General features: G+C 44.4%; 1 protein-coding gene across 3 annotated transcripts in view; it reads left to right on the top strand.

Annotated features, from left to right (window-relative positions):
* Nucleotides 1-1,798: 1,798 nt before the first annotated feature.
* The window catches only part of USP6NL (USP6 N-terminal like), a 147,073-nt gene continuing 124,771 nt past the window's right edge, over nt 1,799-24,100 (top strand). The window contains exons 1-2 of one of the 3 annotated variants that reach the window (XM_087722744.1): nt 1,799-1,907; nt 11,805-11,894. In XM_087722744.1, the coding sequence (XP_087578870.1) occupies nt 11,891-11,894 (4 nt within the window). In that variant the 5' untranslated portion in view covers nt 1,799-1,907; nt 11,805-11,890. Of the gene's footprint in view, nt 1,908-2,151; nt 2,226-2,755; nt 3,568-11,804; nt 11,895-24,100 lie in introns of those variants that run through there. The other 2 variants (XM_087722747.1, XM_087722746.1) reach the window with 2 other exon arrangements.

The raw sequence follows: 24,100 nt of genomic DNA, 5'->3' as shown, positions 1-24,100 counted from the left end.
CTCTGGGACCGGAATGAGCCAACGTACCACGGCAAACTCACCACGGGGCAACAACACTCTTAATTATTTTGATAAAAGAAATGTCCTTCTGGGTTCGGCTCCAAGTGGGGAGAAAGACACTGGAGACATGGAGGCTGCTTGGAAAGATGGTTTATTGGTGGACAGGACCACATGGCTTGAGTCCTGAACAGAAAAGGTGATCACATGCTTCAATGTTGGTGGAGAAGAAGAGAAGGGCTGAAGGGGGGGCTTGCTAGGCTTTTTATAACCTGTTCAGTCCCACCTCTCTGTTTCCTGTTCCTGTGTAAGAAATGTATTCTGATTGGTTGTCAGACTCCCATGGGGCCATGCAGGGGCAACTCTCTCGGCTGTGTTTAGAATCCAGGTTTGGTTGAGTTCTCAGATGCAATGTGGTCAGTTGAGTAAAGGGCCAATATTATCACGCCTTAATCCCGTCTCCCTGGAGCTGCAGTGGAGAAGCCTTTATTATGTAAAGTGGACTAGCTTGGCCTTCTTAATGGCCCATTGACAAAAGTGGGGATGGGCAGGAAGCTACAGGCAGCTATTCTGTCTTTTAAAACATGTTTCTTTCTTTTCACATCCAGAGAAATATTCTGCCTTTTCAATATTTCCTAGGATATTTCATTTTTCTGGGAGAGGGCTGGGTGATAACTTCCTACAGGCAATTAAGGAGCTTTGCTGAAATCCAAATAACCAATCAATATTATCTGTTATGCATGCATTATATTAAGGGGAAGGGCGAAGGGTTGAATATGACCATCCCTTGACTATAAAAACTGCTGGAAGATCCTAATCTTGGCCCTTGGTTAGCTTTTCAAACTGGAGTTCTTATATCTTGGTACCAAAATAAAAGTATAATTCTACATCACACCTTGTGGCCGGGTGACTTATCTGCTTGGACACCTAGCAAGAGCCCAGTTTTGGGGACAACAGTGACAAGTTGGCCATGGGGAGTTGGCTGCGGCAAATTGTCATAGACCCCTCTGGGGGTTACTTATTGCCAGGCTCAGTGTGTAAATGTCGATATTCAAAGTTGTGTTTTACACTGTGCTCCCATTGATGGCTGAGTGTATCATGCAATATCAGATACAGTGGCTTAAATAAGACCATGATTATATTAATCTTTGCTCAAGACAAAGATTAACATTCAGGCAAGGTACTCATTTCTTATGTATACCTGCTGCTTATATGTGTATATGTTATATTCATACTTGTACCTGTTTTCTTCTACATGCTTGGCAAATCAGATAAATAAATAAAAATAAAATAAGGTTTCAACACAGAAGGAAACATCAGCCTTTTCTAAAATTAGCTAGAATCGTTTTTCTTCCTGTATGCTGTTCCGATGACTGTGTAAGAATCATTTAACTTTATTTTAAGAGGCATTTATTTAGCTCACACTTTTTCAAACAAGGTAACTTTAAGGCGGGTGGACTTCAACTCCCAGGTTTCCTCATCCAGCATGGTAGGCTAAGGAATTCTGGGAATTGGAGTCCACACCGAATAAAACCCTGCAGCTCTTCGCGCAAGAGGCGGAGCCTCGCCTCGCTTTTGACCGAAGATGGCAGCGGGGCTGAGAGAAAGCGGGAGCTTGTCTCACCCCTGCCGGCCGCCGTAGCCTCCTTGGAATGCAAAATGGCGCCCTGCTTGGGAACGCCCTCGACGCTGCCAGGCGGCGGCGTGCGGCCAAGAGCCGAGGCTTTCCCTGGCCCGAGCCCCGGCGGGCGGGGGAGCGTTGTCATGGCAGCGAGGAGTAGGTGTCACACCGGGCCACTTCCTGGTTGGAGGCCAAGGTCCCGGCCGCTGAGCTGGGAAAAGCACCACCGCGGGGCGGCGGTGGAGGCAGACGGAGCCGCGGGGAGAAAGTGAAGGCCGAGGCGGGCGAGGTGAGAGGACGGGGGTGCTGAGGAAGCCCCCCCCGAGGAGCCGCTTTCTCCCCCTTTGTGCTTTGGATCCGGCCAGTGTGGAGAGGGGCGGAGGAGGCAAAGTGGACCGTTCCATTCCTGGAAAGAGGGGTGGTCGTGGTGGTTCCTCGCGGCGGCCCGGGGGGGGCGTGGCCAAGCCCAGGCCCACGCCGAGGGCGGGGAAAGCCCCCCTTTCTTCGGCATTGGGCCCTTCCCCCTCAAGGGAGGCGTGGGGCAGGGTGAGGCTTGCCCCTCTCTCCGGCCCTGAGGAGGGGGAGGCGCCCCTGCCCTCCATTCACGGTGGGTTTGGGGGAGGGGAGGGGGCAGGGGGGATCCTCAAAGGTGATCGGGGTGCGGGATGGGGGGGGGAACAGGGGAGCCACGGCAACTTAGTGGGGAGGGGGCTATGCTTGCCTTACAGGGAGGGTGGGCTGGTCAGAAGGGGGGGAGGGAAGTCGGCTTCTGAAGGGAGGGGTGTGTGCAGAGGAGAGGGAATGATGGGGCTGGGGGCTTTCCTTCCCCCTTTTCCTCCTGGGGAGGGAAAAGGTGTTGTGGGGGGGGAGGTCTGAGCTTGGATGTTTTCTAGACCAGTGTTTCTCAACCTTGGCAACTTGAAGATGTCCGGACTTCAACTCCCAGAATTCCCCAGCCAGCGAATGCTGGCTGGGGAATTCTGGGAGTTGAAGTCCGGACATCTTCAAGTTGCCAAGGTTGAGAAACACTGGTCTAGACTGACGTTTCGGAACCCAACTAGGTAATGTCATCTGTGCTACCCTGAGGCATGGATACAAAACTGAGAGCACAAACATACACTCCCATCTAGCATGGATGATGTTACCTACTGGTGGTTGGGTCAAGATGGGGACTGCAGCCAAGAAATTAAAAGAGGCTTGCTCCTGGGGAGGAAAGCTATGGTAAATCTAGACAGCAGACTATAACGCAGAGACTTCACCAAGCCAACAAAAGTGCATGTCGTCAAGGCTATGGTTTTCCCAGTTGCAATGGATGGCTGTGAAAGTTGGACCATAAGAAAGGCTGAGCGCCAAAGAATGGAGGATTTTGAACTCTGGTGCTGGAGAAGACTCCTGCGAGACCCTTGGACTGCAAGGCCATCCAACCGGTCAGTCCTAGAGAAGATCAACCCTGATTGCTCTTTATAAGGTCCTAAATCCTGAAGGGGAAACTCAAATGCTTCGGCCACCTAATGTGAAGGAAGGACTCCCTGGAGAAGAGCCTCATGCTGGGAAGGATGGAGGGCAAAAGAAGAATGGGGACAGCAGAGAATGAGGAGGCTGGATGGAGTCACCGAAGCAGTCGGCGTGAGCTTAAATGGACTCTGGAGGATAGTAGTAGAGGACAGGAAGGCGTGGAGGAATGTTGTCCATGGGGTCGCGATGGGTCGAACACGACTTCGCAATTAACAACAACAAAGTTGGGTCAAGAGACGTCTGCAAGAAAACCACCCCCTCAAGGACAACCCCCCATTTCAAGGATCATTTCAAGGAGCATCAAGCCCACCCACCCAATTTCAACCCTACAAATATTCTCTTATTGAGAGAAGGCTTCCTCACGAGGAGGAAGAAGGAAAAACCGTCAAAAGATGGGCAGGGAGTTGGCCCTTTGATGAATGGGTTGACAGCAGGTCAGTGGAAGAAGAGAGGGCATGGCTGGTGGGGGGAAAGGGGAATTCTGGGAGTTGAAGTCCCCCCATCTTAAACGGCTCTGAGAATGAAAAAAAAAAAGCTGTGTTTAACACCGTCTGAATGCCCTTCTTGTTTAGGAAGGGAGCTGTCTATTAGTTTTGGGTGGGGGAGGCTCTGTTTCAAAAACAACAACAGCAGCCAAAATCCTCAGCAGAATTTGAGATTTTAGCTCTGGATGCTATTTGGTTTCACCTAGAAAGATGCTGACAGTTCATGTTTTTGACCTTCCTTCCTATATGGATTTTGGGATTTGGCCCGTTGAATATGTTGCTGCCTGTTTGGGAATGAGAAGCCACCAGTGCCTCATTTCTTGAAGTTTGGGGTGTCTTTAAAAAAATCCAGCCTTTCCAACTTCTGTTGCCAAGAAAGGTCGCCCTTAAATGAAGAGGAGAGGAATGGGAGTGCGTTGTGTGAAGTTTATTGAAGAACTCTTTCAGCTTAATTCTGTGTTCCTGAAAGGGATTGATTTTTAGTTTTTGCTCTTGCAGCCTCATCTATGTTTCCTGGAGAGAGAGGAAGCTCCATTAAAAAAAAAGCTGGTTTTGATTAACCTGCATGGGGTCAGTACTGCACATTATTGTACCATTGAACAATACAGGTGGTCCTTGACTTACGACTGGAATGGCGGTTGTAAATCATTGTAGTCATAAATTGAGGTATCACCAGGCTATTTTTAATGAATGGACTGTCTCTGGGTTTTTTGGCTATTAGGGAAACACTGGTCATTAAGCAAACACTTGTGGTTAAGCAAATTAATTTTATGGTTTTTTTGGCCGGAAACTGGTGTAAAACATTGAAAATTGTGGTCAAAAGATGCTACAAAGAGTTGTAAAGGTGACCCAGTTGCTGTCAACATAGGAGTCATTGTGTGGCCATTGTAACTTAGAAATCGGATTGCAAGTAGCTTTTGAAAGGTCCGTGGTAATTGTGAACAGTTGATAAATGGCCATCGTAAATTGAGGACTGCCTGTAAAGATAAAGCATCCTTCAAGTTGAACTGGCCTCCTTGTGAATTCTTGAAAGTCCCTTAAGCTTTTCTGCTCTGGGATTGCCAGGTGGTGTCACATCCAAAAACAACCTGTCCTAAGTCAGAATATAAGAAGGGATTTTGGAGATAATTCAATGGAGTGTTTCTCGATCTCATACCATCTTGGGTGATCCTGGGAGTTGAAATTCTGACATCTTAAAAAGTTGACCTGGTGTAAGCCCCTGCCAATTGCAGGTGTCCTCGGCTCTGTCATTTGCTAAACTCAACCCTAAGATTAGTAGAAGCCTCCACCTGCCATTTGAATAGAAAGTTTAGTAATTTAACTGCCAAGACCTGATGATCTTCATTTTTTTCTTTGAAGCTCATGACCTGGCAGTTAGGAGATTTGCCCTGTGACTCTTTGATATGTAAATACATTGAAACTGAATTGAGGAGTGTCTTTGGAAATCTTTGGTACTTGTTTCACTTGAAAGGTATTTAGAAATGGCTATTGAATGGCTAGCGAGCCTATTGCGTTGGCTGTAACTCGAAATATCTGTTGCATTTATTATAATGGAACTGGATCGGGGTTGGTTTTTCTCCACAGCTTTCTATGTTCTGGTCTTTACTTGTTTAAGGCTGCTCTTATCTGATTTTTAAGCTGCTTCCAACTTTCCTGCCCTTCTAGGTGAGGTATAACATACATAGATAGAATTCTTTGTTGGCCAAATGTGATTGGACACACACAAGGAATTTGTCTTTGGTGCGTATGCTCTCAGTGTCCATAAAAAAAAAAAAGATACATTCGTCAAGAACCATAAGATACAACACTTAGTGGTAGCCATAGGTTATTATAATCAATCAAATCATACTAGGAAACAAAACAATATAAATCGTAGAGTGGAAGTAACAAAGTTATAGTCATAAGTGGGAGGAGATAGGTAATAGGAAGGATGAGAAGAAGAATAGTAATACAGTCTTAGTAAATGATTTGACAGTGTGGTGGGAATTAGTTGTTTAGCAGAGTGATGGCATTGGGAAAAAACTGTCCTTGTGTCCAGTTGTTCTGTTATGCAGTGTCCTATAGCATCATATTAACATGCTAAGCTAAGTTTAAAAAAAGTAAAATAAGAGCAAGCACTCGGGCCCTATTACTGGAGGCCAAAATGTGTGCTCTGTACTACATTGTGAGACAGTGTGAGGTGCTTTGATCAACTTCTTTTTTTAAACATTCTGGTTTGCCTTACGGCTTTTATGGTACTGTTATTCCTATCCACAAGTTTTGTTAGCTGCCCACACTTAACTTCGGTAAAATGGGCAGCTGTGTAAATTCAGCCAGCAAATAAAAAAGCATGAGTTAACAACCGAGAGCTATATTCTTGTATGGGGAGAGAGGAAATACCAGAACTGAGCAAATACAATCTCAAGGAGCGCAGATTTGCAGAGTTCCTGCCTCGGGATTAGTTATTTAAGAACATTTATATGGCCGCCCGACTCACTCGCAGTGACTCCAGGCAGCTTAGAAAGTTAAAAGCCCAGGGTATGAACAATGAAAGAGCAATAACACACAGCCCCTTGGCAACAGTCAAATGAGCTTGATGGGCTCTGTCGCACTCTGGTGTCCTCAGGCCCAGAGTCTTCAAGGCCTTGTGAAAGAGTGTTAAAAGTGGAGGCAAATCTTACCTCCATGGGGATGGAATTTCACAGGATGCATTATGCCATGTTCTGCATGGTGTAGAACAGGAGAGAGGAACTCAGATCCGGCCCACGGGGGGGGTGCTTAGAGCTGGCCCTCGGGCCACCCTGAAAACAGCAAAGGATTGGCCTGCGGTGCCTCTGCCAGCAAAAACGGAGCTCGGGAGGGCTACGCGCAGCCCTCCCGAGCTCCATTTTTGCTGGCAGAGGATTGCAGGAGGCTGTCGCAGCCAAAAATGGAGCTCAGAAGGGCGGAGGGTTGCAGGGGACCGTCGCAGCTGAAAATGGAGTTCGGGAGCCCGTTTTTGCTGGCAGAGCACGAGTGATGTTGCGCTGACTACGCCTGCTCTGGCCACACACACACACACGCACACGCACACACACATTCAACAACAATAACAACAACCCTAAAGCAGCCCTCAATCAAGTTTGACACCCCTGATGTAGAAAGACGTGGCAGGACAAAACCGCACTCGACTAAGCCGCGCCCGATTAAACCGCGTTGCTGACGTCATCAACAGGGCGACAACAGCGAGCGCGGAGAAAGAAGGGCGCTTTAAATAGCGCTTTGAAAGCAAGCCGATTCAATTTAAGGTAAGAGTTAGCTTTAGGGTTAGCTTTAGGGTTAGGTTAAGGGTTAGGTTAAGGGTTAGGTTTAGGGTTAGGTTAAGGGTTAGGATTAGGTTTAGGTTAAGGGTTAGGTTTAGGGTTAGGTTTAGGGGGGTTAGGTTTAGATTTAGGGGTTAATTTTAGGTTTAGCGTTTACAGCGTGCTTCTGTCTCCGCGCTGTTGTCGCGCTGTTGATGACGTCAGCTACGGGGTTTCGTCGAGCGCGGTTTAGTCGAACGCGGTTTTGTGGTGGAACCGTAGAAAGAACTCTGTTTTAAAGGTTTTCCTAAATGACAGCATTAAGCTTGAGTTGTGCGAAACTGCATAGGCATCGCTATTTACCTACACTGATGGAGAAGTGTAGATTGCAGATGGGCCTATGCGCACCTCTCTCAAATCCCAACTGTGTGTTGTGCGCATCTTGCGTGCTGATTGTTTGATCCGACTTTCTGTCCCTGCTGCATTTATATGTCTGCGAATGTTCCTTCTGGCTGGTGGAATGTCCCTTAGCCAGCACGAACATTCACAGACGTATAAATGCAAGAGATGTGCATCCGTCTCGGGATGACAGACCCTGATGTGCAGTGATTGAAGCCTACCCAGGCCTTTCGGGGAATGTGCACATTTTGGAGGGGACATTATTCTGTGTGACCATAGAAAGGCCACCTCTTAGGTTTTAGAGTTAATGGGACCCACATACATACCTGGAGAAAGGTATTCCCACTGATTAACCAGTTGACTCTGAAATTTGGGCAAAAGGTCTCATTTTATAGATTTAACTTCGGATAAGTCATCAACACACACATTAGAATTAGATAAGCACAGATGTTTCTCTCTCTTAAAAAAGGTGTTATCTGCTATATTCTTATGTTTGGCAGGTACAGTTTTCAAAGCGCAGAAAATCTATCATTAGCTGCAGAATCTATTTATGGCCCTCTAATGGGCAGTGAACTATACATAGGAGTAATCCTTATTTAGAAACGAAGGAGGTTTGTTTCTCTAGAGATTTGAAGTGTTAATGACAATGATTTAGTCAATTCAAGATAGTGTGTATTTCTGAGAGTAGTACTTAAATGGACGATGCCTGGAAATGTGTACGAAAAGAGGGGGAAAACAGGAGTTGAGGATTTACTTCAGGCCCTGGATGTGAAAAGGAGTTGTGCATGATAAGAGATTTCATTTATTTTCTGATGGATTCTACACTGGCTACAGAATCCAATACTTTTTTGGGGGGGCAAAAGCTGACTTGTTTCGTCCTCTTGATACGTTGAGACTACATTTCCCAGAATTCCAGCCACTACGGCCATTGCTAAGGTGAATTTATAATTTCTTTTTTTAAAGTTGTTTTTATTTTTAATTTTCAAAACAAACGCAATACATAAAATCTTCCTTTTTTACATACTGTAGAAAGTGTATCAGTTGGTTACAAAAGACTTTCGTGCATCTCTTCCACAGTCATCAAGCATAGTTCATATTAACTCAAGTATTTTAACTCAGATATTTATACATGTTACCATCATCATACCTCCATTTTCATTTGACTATAGTTGTTTAAACGTCCTTCATCATAAAATATACCAAGATTTAATACATAACCACATACTGGCATTTCATTTACTATTTCTAAAATCCTCCAATGACACTAAATCCTTATGTCCTATTCTAGCTAAACATCCATAATACTTAATAACAAAGTTTTCTATCCTTCTTTCCAAATTACTGTTTACAATTTACATCTCATTTCCTTATATTGTACCCATACATATATATACGTTACTATCATTATCCCTCCTTTATTTGACTATATCCTATATCATATCATTTTCCCCCTAGTAATCAAGACTTAACTGAATCTAACTTAATTCTTTTTATTATTAATATTATTAACCTTTATATATAATCCAAAAGGGTTTCTAATCTTCCTTTCATGGATACCATTCAATATTCATATCCAGTTATTGCTTATCATAACACTACACATTGTATACATTATTATCATTATCAATTATTTATTTAACTATACCTATTATCACTAAATTTCGCTAAGTTTAGCTAGTTTTAAATTATACTCTTCCATCTATCAACCTGTTTCTTTCCAGTAACAAAACTGTCATATCTTCTGCCATTTGTGGCATCAGTCCTCTAATCATCTCCTTAATCAGCTTTGAATTTATAATTTCTGCATCTGCTGGATCACAGCTATCTTTATTTAACTTACAGGGCACTCTGGTTATAATTGAAGCTGAGCTGCATTAACACCTAATACAATAATTGGTTTAAAAACAAAACACAACACTCAAGAACTCTCTCACTGTCTCCCTCAAAATATCCCGGGCTTTTCTACCAACCTATCATGTATAACAGTGTTGGCAAACCTTTTTGGCACTGTGCCGAAACGTGAGCCCGTGCACATGGGAGCCCCGGAAACTGGAAGACCAGCTGGCTGGCGCGCGGGTGCATACCAGAACCCGGAAGAGCAACGGGTGACAGCTTGCGTGCCCTGAGAGATGGCTCTGTGTGCCACTTCTGGCATGTGTGCCATAGGTTTTGCCATCATGGGCAAACATATATAACATTCTTTCTTGCAGTAGAGAGCACCTCAGGTTTCAAAGGCATGCTTGCTTTTTGAAAACCCAAATAGCAGTAGACTTATATACCGCTTCATAGGGCTTTCAGCCCTCAAATTTAAAAGGCACACTATACCCAACTTTAGAAAGAGCTGTTGTGCGTAATTTAAAAAACAACAACACATCCTTGCACTCTACTGATTTAATAAAAGGCCCAGTACTTCTGTGGAAGCTTACATTTTGCTTAAGAGACATCAGCTGGACTAAAATAGCCCTTGCTTTCATGTTAGGTGGAGTTGCAATTAATACCTTTAGTAGCCAAACTCTGCAGGAGAACCCATTTTTAGCATCGTATAATTTGGTTAAAGTCTCTCAGGATATTTATCAGGTCTGTGTCAAAATTATAGCTGGAGACAGACACCTTGGAGCAGAATAAATGCCAGGTGTTATGTAGTGTCCAGGAGATTATCTAAAATCTCGATTTGCAAAAAATGTGTCTTTCTAATGAAAGACATACTTGCATTTACAGCAGCAATTACAGTTCGTAACAGAAAATGCTGTGTGAGAGTTAATTCAATCACTGAGCAGTCCCTTTGAGTAAAAAGCCTTTTCTGGTTTTATCACATTGGAGTAGAGATCAGAGGTGGGTTCCTACCAGTTTGGACCGGTTCGGCCAAGTAGGTAGTAACTCGGCCTGCCACGCCCCCCAACCAGCACCATCTTGTTTTTTTTAGTACTGCGCATGCACAGGTGCATACGTGCAGTGGGTCTCCCTGAGCAAACTGGTAGTAGGAGCAGCCGGCACCCACTCCTGGTAGAGATTGTACAGTACATAGTTCATTGTGCCTTTGATAGGTAGCATTCTTCTGCAGCAAACATGTCCAGGTTCATTGAGCCCAAAATTACGTTGCTAAGCAAGACGGTTAAGTGATTTTTATCCCATTTTACCACCTTTCTTGCCACTGTTGTTAAGTGAATCACTGCAGCTGTTAAGTTAGTAAGCGGCTCTGGCTCCCCTCCCCTGACTTTGCTTGTCAGAAGGTTGCAAAAGGGGATCACACCATCCCTCATGTGGATCTAATAAACATCTTGTGGATCTAATAGCCAGGATTGTTCGGCTCCAAATTTGAAATTATCCTGCCTACATCCTCTTTCGGGATACAAATACAATCTGAAAAAAATCAAGAGAAGGTTTGAAATTGCATTGTGCCCTAGGAAACATGTGAGAAGGCTAAGTGGTTATTTGTGGAGTTCTTGACGCTCTCTGAACTTGATTGCTTTCCTGCAGATGTTACCTAATTGGGTCATGAAACAGCTGCAGGAAAACAACCAAACTCGAGAGCAGCGGTGGGTCTCACATTTTGTTACCACCGGTTTGCAGGCGCACGCACCCATTCTAAACATGGCCATTCGGCCTTCCGCGCATGCGCCCAGCCTAAAAAATATAGTTAAATAGGACGGCATAGAGCTGGGGATGGGGGCACCCACGATTTCTGCTACCAGTTTGGGCGAACCGGTCCGAACCAGCCAGTGGTGGGTTTCAAAAATTGTTCGAACCTACTCTGTGGGTGTGGCCTTCTTTGTGGGAGTGGCTTACCACCCATGTGACCGGATGGGAGTGGCTTGCCGCCCATGTGACCGGATATGAAGATGCCGACGACACTTGTCAGAACCACCTTAAACTACCTCACACACAGCCCTGGCATGCATAAGAATGTGATGTAAACTTGTTTCTTAAAAGGCATCTTTGGTTTGCGTTAAAACAACTTCAACACACGCAATGTTCTGATTGCACCACAAACGCAGTAGTCATCCTTACCTTTCACAGAGGCACTAAGTTTATAAATATGAGCTTGATAGTGTAGAATAATCATATCTAAGGACCATTCAAAAAGGTTTGGAACCTCTTCTGTAGGTGTGGCCTGCTTTCTGGGTCCACTGGTGGAACCTCTTCTAACCGGTTTGGTAGATTTGACAAACCGGTTCTACCGAATAGGTGCGAACTGGTAGGAACCCACCTCTGGAACCGGCTGAATACCACCTGTGCAAAGATCCCGCGGTTGTTTATCAAGAGTATACTTGAGGTTTCATTTACTGCTGGATGTGCTTAGTTCCTTCAGAACAAAACAAGAAGACTTCAAAAGTCACATCCATGTATTGAGATTACATAATATACTCACCTGTGAAGGATTGATTAGGCACTAGCTCTCTCAGTCCAACAATTTCTTGGACTGTCTGATCCGACCGTTAAATTTTTGCCAAAAGAATTAACGTTAATCAGATGGATTCACTCTTGAAGTAATACTGTTTTCATTTGTTTTTGTTTCCCCTTGGTTAGGACATGTATACCTCGGAGAGATCTTCTTGGACAAGCTGCCTTAATTTTATATCTATCTGGAACTATATGAAAAGAGACAACCAGTCATGAGTGAGTAAAAAACGGGGAAGGGAATTGTCAAGGTCCAGTATTAAAAAGGAAATATTCGTAGCTGTTCAAAGCTAACATAACTTTGTGATAGCAAAATCTGTAAAGAGAAGAATGCTTGAGTTTCCTCAAAGTTCCATTTTATTAGAGATGTCATATTGCCACATCTGGGAAAACCCAAAGTTTCCAGGTTTTCCCCACCGAAACGAAAGTTCAAGTCCCTGCCCAGCACCCACATGTCCATCACATGGTCCATTCAGGCACCATCCAAAACTGGAGATGCCTCCCAGTCACACCATCACAGCTGCAGGGCAAGACCTCCTTGACACTCTGAGAAAGGAATGTTATTTTGACTATATATCTCCCATACTCCATATAATCCCCACTCCTATTTTCCCGCAACAGAAAATGTGGCAGGCCGGAAGGCCCAATGTAAAAAGATGGCTTCCAGGTCTGATGCTAAGCACATTGGGCTACAAGCATGCTCCCCAATTTTCGGTCCACCGCTACAGTCGCCACATCCTTCCATCAAAGGTTGATGCTTTTCAGATCTTCCTGAAATGTTTGGTGCCAGGTTTTCTTCGGTCTTCCTCTCCTCCCCCCCCCCCGGGACCATCTGATGCAGGGGTGGGCTGCTGCCAACATTACTGCCAGTTCAGTGCGCACATGCGTATTTGCACATAAATAGGTCTGCGCATGAGAACAATGAAATTGTGCAATGAAAATTGCTTGGCGAATGCGCAGAGCTGAAAATCAAGATGGTGCCGTCGTAGGAGAACCGGTTCGGGGGCGTGGCAGGCCTGGGTCTTTCCCAGTTCCAGTGACCCAGGCCGCCAAACCGCTACCGGTTCATCCGAACCGGTCTGAATCAGTAGGAACCCAACACTGATCTGATGGTACCCAATTAATTGCAGTCCTAGCTGGGTGTTGCTCATTCATATGGAGCAATTTCGTTGTATTTATTTTGTACAATGACATTAAAGACTATACCATATATGTCCCCCAAAGCGCATTCTGCATTCGGTCATTATCTCAGAGAGTCTTTGGGAATTACCTCTTGCAACAGAAACTACAAGTGAGAAGATTCCTATTTACCTCCCAGTTACTAAATGGCTCATACTCCATCAAGCGATTGGGAACTGTGTGAAATCATAATCGATATAAGTATCTTGAGAACTGAACTGGGAATAGCTAGCATGAATGAGGATCACCGTCAAAGGGGAATTTCACAGTTTTACTACAGCTTCCTAACATGAGATCCTCAACTCTCTGAGGCAGAGGAACAGGGGGGCTTAGTGATTAGGGTGTTTGGGCTAGGACTGGAGGACCGGGGTTCAAATCTAACCGAAGCGGTGGACGGTTTCGTAGTGTCTTGGGCCAATCATTCTCTCTCAGCCTTCCTACGTCACAGGATTATTATTGTAGGGGAAAATGCCTAGAAATCCTGGAGGGAAAGTAGAATATAAATGTAATAAAAACTTAAGAGTGTATAGGCCTGCAGGGAGATTTTGATATAGCTCCTTTCAGATTGTTGACTGCCTGCCGGAAATAATGCTCTACGTGGCCTTGAAATGGAACTTTCCTGTTTACTAGTTTCCATGTGCTCCTAAAAGTTATCATTATGGGATAATTTCCCTTGTCGTTGTTTACTCTTCGCTTCCAACTTGTAAACAGGGATCTCTTGATGTTCAAGGTGGAACAAGCTATCTAAGTGACAGCTGCTTAGCTGACATCCTGTGCTGCTTTCTGTCTCCAAATTGGCACGCTGGCTTAGGAGGTGCTCCCTTATTTCTTTCCATAAATACTATTTTTTTGGGGGTAGAGACTACTTAAGAAGAAACCAATAATTTTGGGATCCTTGAGAAAGGAGATGGGTAGATAAATTACGATCTGTTTGGCTTACTATCATCCAGGGGTCAAAAATTTCAGCAATGGGCAGGCTCCGGAGCCTTTCTTCGAGCCTCTGGGAGGGTGAAAACTGCCTCCCTTGGGCTCTGGAGGCCTTCCTGGAGGCCCATTTCCCCCCCTCCCTAAGCCTCCTCGCAGGCCCTGCATTTATCTGTATCCAAAACGGGCCACGTGGAGACTCCTGGGAGGGGTGTCGTGGGGTGGGAGGGACGGGAATGGGTGGGGTGGGCGGGGCCAGCCAGAGGTGGGATTTGGAGGTTCTCCGAACCAGCCCTAACGTTAGCTACAGGTTCTCCCGAACCTGTACGAACCTGTAGCAGCCCACACCTGCTATCATTAGAGAATGACAGAAGGCGTTTCCCATCCAAATAAAGCTATAATAGTTTATGGCTTCTTTCTTGGTTGCTTTATAGAAAAAAAAAATCAGGCAAAAGGGCATCTTATTTGGCAGGGGAAAAAATTGGGGGAAAAAGTTACAATGAGGTATTGTTCTCTTGTGGCAGCTAGAGGCCACAAGCAGAATAGCCAAAGTTGGGTCACTTTTTTTCAAAGTAAAATAAAATTTCACCCTTCCTTTTAAATCTTCCCCCTCCTCCCCTCGCTCTAAATAATCTAGGGAGTTTGCAGGGAGAGTTCCTGCCTGGAAAGGTCAGCCATTAAGATACGGACACAGAAAGGCAGCCTCTTGACAAATGATTTAGCATTGTTCCTTGGGTGTTTTTAATAATGTGCTGGAGATGACACAGAAAAGGTGAACTGAAAACATTTAGAGTGGAGTTGAATAATGCAACAACAAGTAAGCTTTGCCTTATCCCTGTCTGCAAATTCTCCTTGTAAGAATCCAAAGAATGTGGGTTAGAGTTTATAACAGGGTGGGCAATCATTTAGGGCAGGGCCCTCCAACCACGGCAACTTTTAAGATCTGCCGGCTGGGGAATTCTGTGTGTCGAAGTCCACAAGCCTCGAAGTTACCAAAGTCGGAGACCCCCAGTTTAGGAGCTGGGGCAGAAATGGACATTCAATAACAGATATTCAGAAAAGCGGACTTGCCTGAAAGGAAGTGGCTGTCATCGTAGGCAGAACCAGTCACAAAAGGTTCACCCACAAAACCGCGCTCGACTAAACCGCGTCGCTGACATCATCAACAGGGCGACAACAGCGCGGAGACAGAAGCACGCTGTAAACCCTAAACCTAAAATTAACCCCTAAACCTAAACCTAACCCCCCTAAACCTAATCCTAAACCTAACCCTAACCCTAACCCTTAACCTAACCCTAATCCTAACCCTTAACCTAACCCTAACCCTAACCTTAACCTAACCCTAACCCTAACCCTAACCCTAACCCTAATCCTTACCTTAAGTTGAATCGGCTTGCTTTCAAAGCACTATTTAAAGCGCCCTTCTTTCTCCGCACTGGCTGTTGTCGCCCTGTTGATAATCGGGCGCGGTTTAGTCAAGCGCAGTTTTGACGGGTCACGGTCACAAAACACTCATTGACTAGACAGTGAACATCTTGCCTGACCATATTCTCATCCTTTTTGGGGCCCTCATAACTAGGGTGCTGGTGAAGAGCTGAAGAAGCTGCTTGGATGGGAAGCAAAAAGTCTCCAAAGAAAAAGGAGAAAGTCCAGTCGCCTCTTGAAAAAAGCACCTTTGGGATGCTGGCGGCTGGTGTTTTGCATCAGGCCGTTTTACCGTTTGCAGTAAAATCAAACCTTTTAAAGATTAGAATTGAAAAGTTCAACCTTTGAACCAGGCTTTTAAACGCCAAGGGAGCTCTCTGGGATTATATTGCTGCCTGTTGGTATCCTATATTACCTGTAACCGTGATGGCAATGGCACGCATACCACCGATGGCACATGTAGCCCTCTCTGCGGGCACCCGCGCCGTCAACCCAGGTCAGCTTGAACACTCCCGCCGGCCTGCTGATTTTCAGGTCTCTGCCAGACATATGCAGGGGACAGGGCACACGTGGGAGATGTGTGTGCATGCTCATGGGAGTGGGAGGGGCGCACTTGCATGGGCGGGGGGCAGTGCCCCCCTGTGCCCTGTGTTTGGTCCCAGGAGGCTTCAGGGAGGCCTGCTGGGCAGAATAGGGTGCAGAGGGGGTTGCATGCGCATGCGCAGGGAGAACATGGAAGGGGCGGGGCGCAGGGGGGATGATGTAACGTCCACATTGTAACCCCCCCAAAAAGGTTGGCCATCACTGACCTATAAGAAGCCAGCATGATATGCCAGTAATAAACGTATAGGTAAAGCTTAAAAGTAGAGTTCTACAATGTTTTATGTTTTTCTTTCCTTTGAAAAAATAGCACCCCTAGCAATAATGTTCATAGAAATGAAACAATTAACTGGCACTAACCACATTTTGTTGTTGCTGTTATTCAAGTGTGTCTGATTCTTGGTCCCTGTAGTTTTCTTGGCAAGGTTTTCCAGAAGTGGCTTACCATTGTTTCCTTCCTAGAGTTGAGAAGAAAAAAAATTCTTGGCTGGTTTTGTGTTTTAAAGTGGGACTAGAACTCACGGGCTCCTGGTTTCTAGCCTGATGCCTTAATTAGTACCCCAAACTGGCTCCATCCACAGTAATTACCTTAATTCTAATTGTGTTATTCAATTAAAAACTACCTATTTTGTGGGAAGATATACAGTATATACAGCGACATTAATGAGGCATTAATGAGGCTGCCTTATTACGAGGAAAAAGGTTGCCTTGTTTTTTTGGTCTAGGAGAACAATTAACTAGTTAAAGGATAGTAGAGATAACAAACCATTTCCATTTTGTTTTTGTGGCAAATCCTTATTAGCGATGCTCGTATCTAGAAACATCTCATTCTCTTGTTACAAACAGTGATAGTGTTTTTATTAGTTGATACACACAGATGCGTTATGTTTATTGTAATGAGATTAGAGCGAAACAATTTGCACTTTAATTGCTGAAAAAGAGCAAATCAATGTAACCAATAAATAAGAACCAATGCCTCGTGGGTGATAACGCCTTGCCTATGACTTTATTCAAAGCTTGAGCTTAGAAACTAAGCAGTGCCAGGCCTGTTTATTATTTGAATGCCGAATATGCATCCCAGACTTTGGACTGGACTCGGAAGTCAGAAGAGATCCTGGAAAACGAGAATGACAATCATTTTATACCCTGGGTAAGAAAACCACACGGGTGTATCTGTGCACTTGGAGGTGTGCATTCATAGCTTCCTATTTCCTTTTTGATTGAAAAGACAAGAGTGACATGTCAGGTTAATAATTACATATAAAGCAAAGCCAATGAAAAGTTAATAGTAAATCTTAGCACACAAGCTAGTAACTATAACAATAAGATAATAACAGTAATTATAGTAATATGACCAAAAAGAGTAAAGAAAAGGGGCTTTAACCAAATCTCTACTTACAATTTACAATTTATTTACAATTTTTCCCTATAGTTTTAGTTGTATACCTTTATTTTCCATACTAACAATTATTGACATTCGTAAACTTATTTTCCCTCTCATTTCTACCTCTTTGTCTATATCCATTCATAAAATGTATTCCATGTCCGATAATATTTCGAGTCTTCTTTATCTTTAATTTTTAAGATTAAACTATCTATCAATCCCAAATTTTCCTAATTATATCCTCATCTAATGGGGTATTCACATTTTTCCAATATTTAGCGTATATAATTCTTGCTGCCTTCAGTATATGTAACACTAAGTATATGCTTGCTTTATCATAACTTGATGATAGTATACCTAAGAGGCAAGTTTCTGGTTTAAACTCAATTTGTTGCTCAGTTATCGTTTCCAACCAATTCTGATCCCCCCCCCCCCAGAAATTCCTCGGTTTCCTACATGTCCACCACATATAGGTAGTAGGTTCCTGGGATCGAGTTGCATTTCCAACATTTGGCGGAGGAGTTCTTATACATTTTTGCCAATCTAGCTTCCTATTTCTGATCATCAGCTACAGGGAGAATGAGGTCCCTCTGAATATCTACCCACAGAAACTGCTTAGTCCCAGCTTGAGCTGCTGCAGTATAAATTGGGTGTGATTTGTTTTTGGTAGATAATTTTCTTATCTCTACTCCCAGAGTGTCTTCAGGCTTTTGAAATATTTGTCTCCATGTCGAAGTACAGAGTTCAGCAGTGTGCCCGTAAGATAATCTACAATGGCCCCTGTTGTATCCTATTAATGTTGCTGTTGGTATCCACTTTAGTGATTGTAGCTGAAGGAAAAGTACCCAGAGGTGGTATTTAGCCAGTTTGGACTGGTTCTGGTGAACTGGTAGCGGAAAGTTTATCTAGTTCGGAGAACTGGCAAATACCACCTGCCCGCCCAGTTGTCTACTTGCTCCGCCCGCCCATCCCATCTTGGTATGAGTGATGTTGAGTTGGCCATGCCCACTCAGTCACATGACCCCCCAAAACCACGCCCACAGAACCAGTAGTAAAAAATTTTGAATCCCACCACTGAAAGTACCATAAATTATTTTCAATTCTGACATAAGAGGATGCTATGATTAAAGGATTGGTAGTTCATCCTTTCAAATAAACAGGTACCCGTTAGAGCAGGGTGTCAAACTCGATTTCATTGAGGGCCACATCAAGGTTGTGTTTGACCTTGGTGTCAGGTTAGATATGGCCAGGATGGGCATGGTCATCTCGACATCACTCATGTTGAGGGTGCAGGTGGTGGCTGAAGTGCTTTGCCAGTGAAAATGGGCTCCCGAGCTCCCATTTTTGTTGGCAGAAGTACTGTGGGCCAGTCCTTCACTGTTTCCGGAGCGGCTCCATGGGCCAGATCTAAGCATCTCGTGGTCTGAATGCGGCCCCCAGGCCCTGAGTTTGATACCCCTGACTTAGAGAGCTTACAGCTCTGTATCAGCTCAGAGTTGGTTTCAATTTCATGGGTACCTTGATGATCTCTGAGCTTGGTTGTTTTCTTGCAGACATTTCATTACCAAACTAGGTAACATCATCACTGCTAGTAGGGAGTGCAGTTCACTCTCAAACCCCACTCCTACAAGCACTGATGATGTTACCTAGTTTGTTAATGAAATGTCTGCAAGAAAACAGCCAAGCTCGGCGAGCACCAAGGATTCTACAGTTCAACCCTGAACTTCAGATATTCTCTTCCATCGAAAGCCATCAATATCCTGAGATCTCTGTCCCTGAAAGGTTGGCAGTTCCCCAAAGAATTTATTGGCACCAAACGGAGATCTTTTGCGGAAGCCTCCCCCCCCCGGTCGTACATAAAAGTGCATGAAATATGTATTTCTGGGTTGACTTCCCGATGGTTGGATTATCTCGCATGCCACCTGTTGCTTTCCACTTTTGTGCAAATCGGCAAACTCTCCAGGAAGCTGCAATGCAAGGCCTGTAATTTCTAAGCCAGGAAATTGAGGCACAGCTGTCCAGCAGGTCAACATGTGAAATCATATTCTCAAGTTGGCCTGGAAATCATGGCTTGTTTGGAAGTTGTCCACACCAATTTAGATATAGTAGGGTGCTGTATTAAAGAACCAGTGGTCCCTTTAATAGAAGAAGCAAATGAAGAAGAGAAAGTTTAAACCAGGATTGTCCATCCTTGGCAACTTGAAGATTTGTGGAGTTCAACTCCCAGAATTCCCCAGCCAGCATCACGGCGGCCTGGGAGGTGTGGCTAATACCCACTTTTGATGCGTGGCCCTTGCTGGATCCTCAAGCCTTAGTGTAGGGGTATCAAACTCAAGGCCCGGGAGCCGGATCTTACATATAAGAATGGTCCTTCTGAAATAGTTTATAAGTAGCATCCCTAGGAACAATCAATTTTGATTGCCCTGCGCCACTTTAAAATCATCTATGCTTCTATGTAGCGCTGTATGTTGGGGATATTATTATTTCTGATTAGTTCTAAGACAGGGGTGTTAAACTCAAGGCTCAGGGGCCGGATCTGGTCTGCGGGGTGCTTAGATCTGGCCTGCGGGGCCGCCATGGAAACAGCAAATGACGAGCCCGGGGTGCCTCTGCCAGCGGCAAATGGAGCTCGGTAGGGCCGCGTAATACCTCCCGAGCTCTGTTTTCACTGGCAGGGGGATGCAGGAGGCTGTCGCAGCTGAAAACTGAACTCGGGAGTCTATTTTCTCTTGCAGAGCGCTCGGTCCACCACAGGCACCCCGACACGAGTGACGCAGAGCTGGCCATGCCCACCCTGGCCACGCCAGCCCCGGTACCCCGAGATCAAACACAACCCTGATGTGGCCCTCAATGAAATCGACTTTGACACCCCTGCCTTGCTCTCTGTTTTTTTTAAGCGCGGGAAAGCTATTCTGTTAAATGAGCAGGTTTCGTGTGGTTTTCAAATTGACAGAAGGAGCCACTGGGAGGTTAATCCCTGTCATGAGCCTGAGAATGTCATTATGTGTATCTTTGAGGAAACTCATTACCTGGACAGATGGAGTAGAATATTTCCTCTTCGGGTTTTGAATAATTCATGGCCGCGCAGGCTATTTTTCAATTTAAAAGAAAAAAACGATATCTTGTTCCTATTTCGGAAGATTATGTGAAATTATTTGAAATAACTTTTTAGCCTTAGTTGCTGTTGCTGTTTTTCTTGAACCTCTGCTGTAGGGTTTCACTGTTCCCGTGTTTGTGTCATTTCTGAATAGAGAGAGTTTCATTGTGTAAGAAGAGTAGATGGGAATTCTGGGAGAGCCGGGGTCTTGCTTGAAACTCGATTCCATCAGTGGCCTTAAAGTTGGTTTCTTTAAAAGACTTCCTTTGTTATGGCAATCAACACTACTGTCAGTCTGCAGCAGGGGTGTTGAACTGAAGGCCCGTGGGATGAATCCGGCCTGCAGAGTGCTTAGATCTGGCCCGTGAGGCTGCCCTGGAAACAGTGAAGGACCGGCCCACGGTGCCTCTGCCAGCAAAAATGGAGCCCATCATTTTCATTAGCAGAGGGCTTCAGGAGGTCATTACAGCTGAAAACGGAGCCAGATAGGGCCAGATGCAGCCCTCCTGGGCTACGTTTTTGCTGGCAGAGGGCTGCAGGATGTTCAGCTGGCCACACCCACCCTGCCCACTCTATTTCCCGAGATCAAACACAACCCTGATGCAGTTTATATATAGACAGATAAATAGATAGATAGGTAGGTAGATAAGTAGGTAGATAGGTAATACATAGATGATAGATACAGACAGACAGACAGACAGACAGACAGACAGACAGATGATAGATGAGATAGATAGATGAGATAGATAGATGAGATAGATGAGATAGATAGGTGATACATAGATATATAGATGATAGATAGATATATAGATGATAGATAGATAGATAATAGATGATAGATGATAGATGAGATAGATAGATTAGATGAGATAGATAGGTGATACATAGATATATAGATGATATATAGATAGATGATAGATGAGATAGATAAATAGATGATAGATGAGATAGATAGATAGATAGATAGATAGATAGATAGATGATAGATAGATGATAGATAGATGATAGATGAGATAGATAGATGATAGATGAGATAGATAGATGATAGATAGATGATAGATAGATGATAGATAGATGATAGATAGATGATAGATAGATGATAGATAGATGATAGATAGATGATAGATGAGATAGATATATAGATGATAGATAGATAGATGAGATAGATAGATAGATGATAGATTAGATGAGATAGATAGATAGATGAGATAGATAGATAGATGATAGATGAGATAGATAGATGATAGATTGATAGATAGATAGATAGATAGATGATAGATAGATGATAGGAGATAGATGAAAGATGAGATAGATAGATAGATAGATAGATAGATAGATAGATAGATAGATAGATGGATGATAGGTAGGTAGGTAGGTAGGTAGGTAGGTAGATAGATAGATAGATAGATAGATAGATAGATAGATAGATAGATAGATAGATAGATAGATAGATAGATAGATAGATAGATGGATCCCTGCTTCAGTGAGCCTTAGGGACATAGATCTTCCTGTATCACAAGGGTCTCCAGACATTGGCAACTTTAAGACTTGTGGACTTCAACTCCCAGAATTCTTCAGCCAGGCATTCTGGCTGGGGAATTCTGGGAGTTGAAATCCATAAGCCTTAAAGTTGTCACCTTTGGAAGCACCTGCTCTATCATGAATTATGGGTTTACTGTACAGCAGTGGTCCCCAACTTTTTTTTTTTGCCATGTCCCACTTAAGCAACTCTAAAATCCTGATGCCCCCCCCCCCCCCCCGTGACATATAATCCTTACTTTACTCAAAAAGTGAACTCTAATCACGCAGAGGAAGCCTAAAAGGCCATTAACTTGGTTTAAACAAGGTTCAAATTGCCCCCATTAAAAATCAAATTGTCCCCCTGTGGGGCTGGAGGCCCCCCATTGGGAACCACTGCCCTACAGTGGTTTCATTGAAGAGTTGAAATGTCTTAATCACTAGACTAGTGTTTTTCAACCTTGGAAACTTTAACATGGATGGACTTCATGGTTGGCTGGAGAATGCAGTCATCTTAAAAGTGGCCAAATTTGAGAAACACTCCCCCAGACCAAACTGGTTCTCCTTAAAATAATGACTGCTTCATTCTGCTTTTTCTTTTTTTTCTTTTTTGACTATGGCATTTGAACTTTATCCCTATGCCCGGGTATATGGTTGAAAAGCAGAATAGAATTATTCATATGATATGATGTAAGGGGATGACCAATGTTTGTGATGCTTGTAAATCTAACAAAATGCTTTTGTTTCTTGAATCTGTGGCTTATGGAGCGTGTTGCATGCAGTCATGTTGGTGTGATATCTCACTGTCCCTTTTGAAAGGCTTAATCTATCCACTTTTGTTTTACAGTTTAGTTTCTCCTGAAGGGTCTCGGGGTGTCATCTCGGGATTACTTTTGATGTTGTCCTATTCTGTTATGTTTGTGTATCAGGCTTTTTTTCCATAATCTTTGAGAAAAACAATGCTTAATGGAGCATGCAGTATTGCAGGCAAACTCTGCCCACTGCCAGTTGTTCGATCCTGACGGGGCTCAAGGTTAACTCAGCCTTCCGTACTTCTGAGGTCATAAAAATGAAGGCCTGAATTGTTGGGGAGGCAATATGCAAATAATGTTTAATTTGTTAAACTGCCCAGCGCTATAAGACCGGTGTTTAAGTCTTAAGTGCTGTAAGTAGTCCAGGGGTGGGTTCCTGCCAGTTCTAACCTCTTCTATAGAAGAGGTTCCACAAATCTACAGTGCCGTTTAGAACCGGTTCCAGCTCCCTCCCCCTGCCCATCTACAATTCACCAAGATGAAGAGCGAGAGGAGGAATTCTGGGAGTTGAAGTCCACAAGCCTTAAAGCTGTCAAGTTTGAACACCTCTTGGGGGGGGTGTTTCTAAAGGGTTAGGGGTGCAAGGGTCTTGTAACTTGACAACTTTAAGACTTGTGTGCTTCAAATGCCAGAGTTTCTGAGCCAACATTTTGGTTGCTAAGCAAGAGTGCTGTTAAGTGAGTTTCACCACATTTTACAAGTTGGCCACGTCCACCCAGTCACATGGCCGGCAAGCCACTCCCACCCGGTCACATGGCTGGCAAGCCACTCCCACCCAGTCACATGGCCAGCAAGCCACTCCCACCCAGTCACATGGCCAGCAAGCTACTCCCACAAAGCAGTCCACACCTACAGAAGAGGTTCTAAAATTTTTTGAAACCCACCACTGAAGTAGTCCTTGATTTAGGACCACAATTGAGCCAGACATTTCTGTTGTTAAGTGAGACCTTTGTTAAAGTCGCGAAAGGTGATCACATGACCTTGGGATACAGCAACGGTCGTACATATGAGTCAGTTGCCAAGAAGCCTGAATTTTGCTCACATGACCAAGGCGATGCTACCAAGGTTGCAAGTATGTAAAATGGTCGTAAGTCACTTTTGCCGTTGTAACTTTTAACTGTTGAAAGTGAAGGACGAACTTCAGTTTGGGCCTAGATGGTATTGGATCTGGGTACTTGAGAGACCGCCTGCTGCCAATTACCTCCCACAGACCCATTAGATCTCACAGGGTTGGCCTCCTCCGGGTGCCATCTACCAGCCAATGCCACCTGGCTATTACCCGGGGGAGGGCCTTCTCTGTGGCAGCTCCAGCCCTCTGGAACGAACTCACCGCAGGGATTCGGACCCTCACCTCTCTCCAGGCCTTCCGAAAAGCCGTCAAAACCTGGCTTTGCCGGCAGGCCTGGGGGTGATGAGTTCCCTCCCCTCTCGACATGTATGGTTGTGCGACTGTTGCCTACTTTTATTATTTGTATTTTGTCTTTTA

This window comes from Thamnophis sirtalis, unplaced genomic scaffold, assembly GCF_051295495.1.
Source record: "Thamnophis sirtalis isolate CommonGarterSnake01/CBP01778 unplaced genomic scaffold, rThaSir2_p1.2 scaffold_9, whole genome shotgun sequence".
In the NCBI taxonomy this organism is placed as follows: Eukaryota; Metazoa; Chordata; class Lepidosauria; order Squamata; family Natricidae; genus Thamnophis; species Thamnophis sirtalis.
The sequence above is the reverse complement of the archived record's forward strand: the minus strand, read 5'-3'. Positions and strand labels throughout refer to the sequence as shown.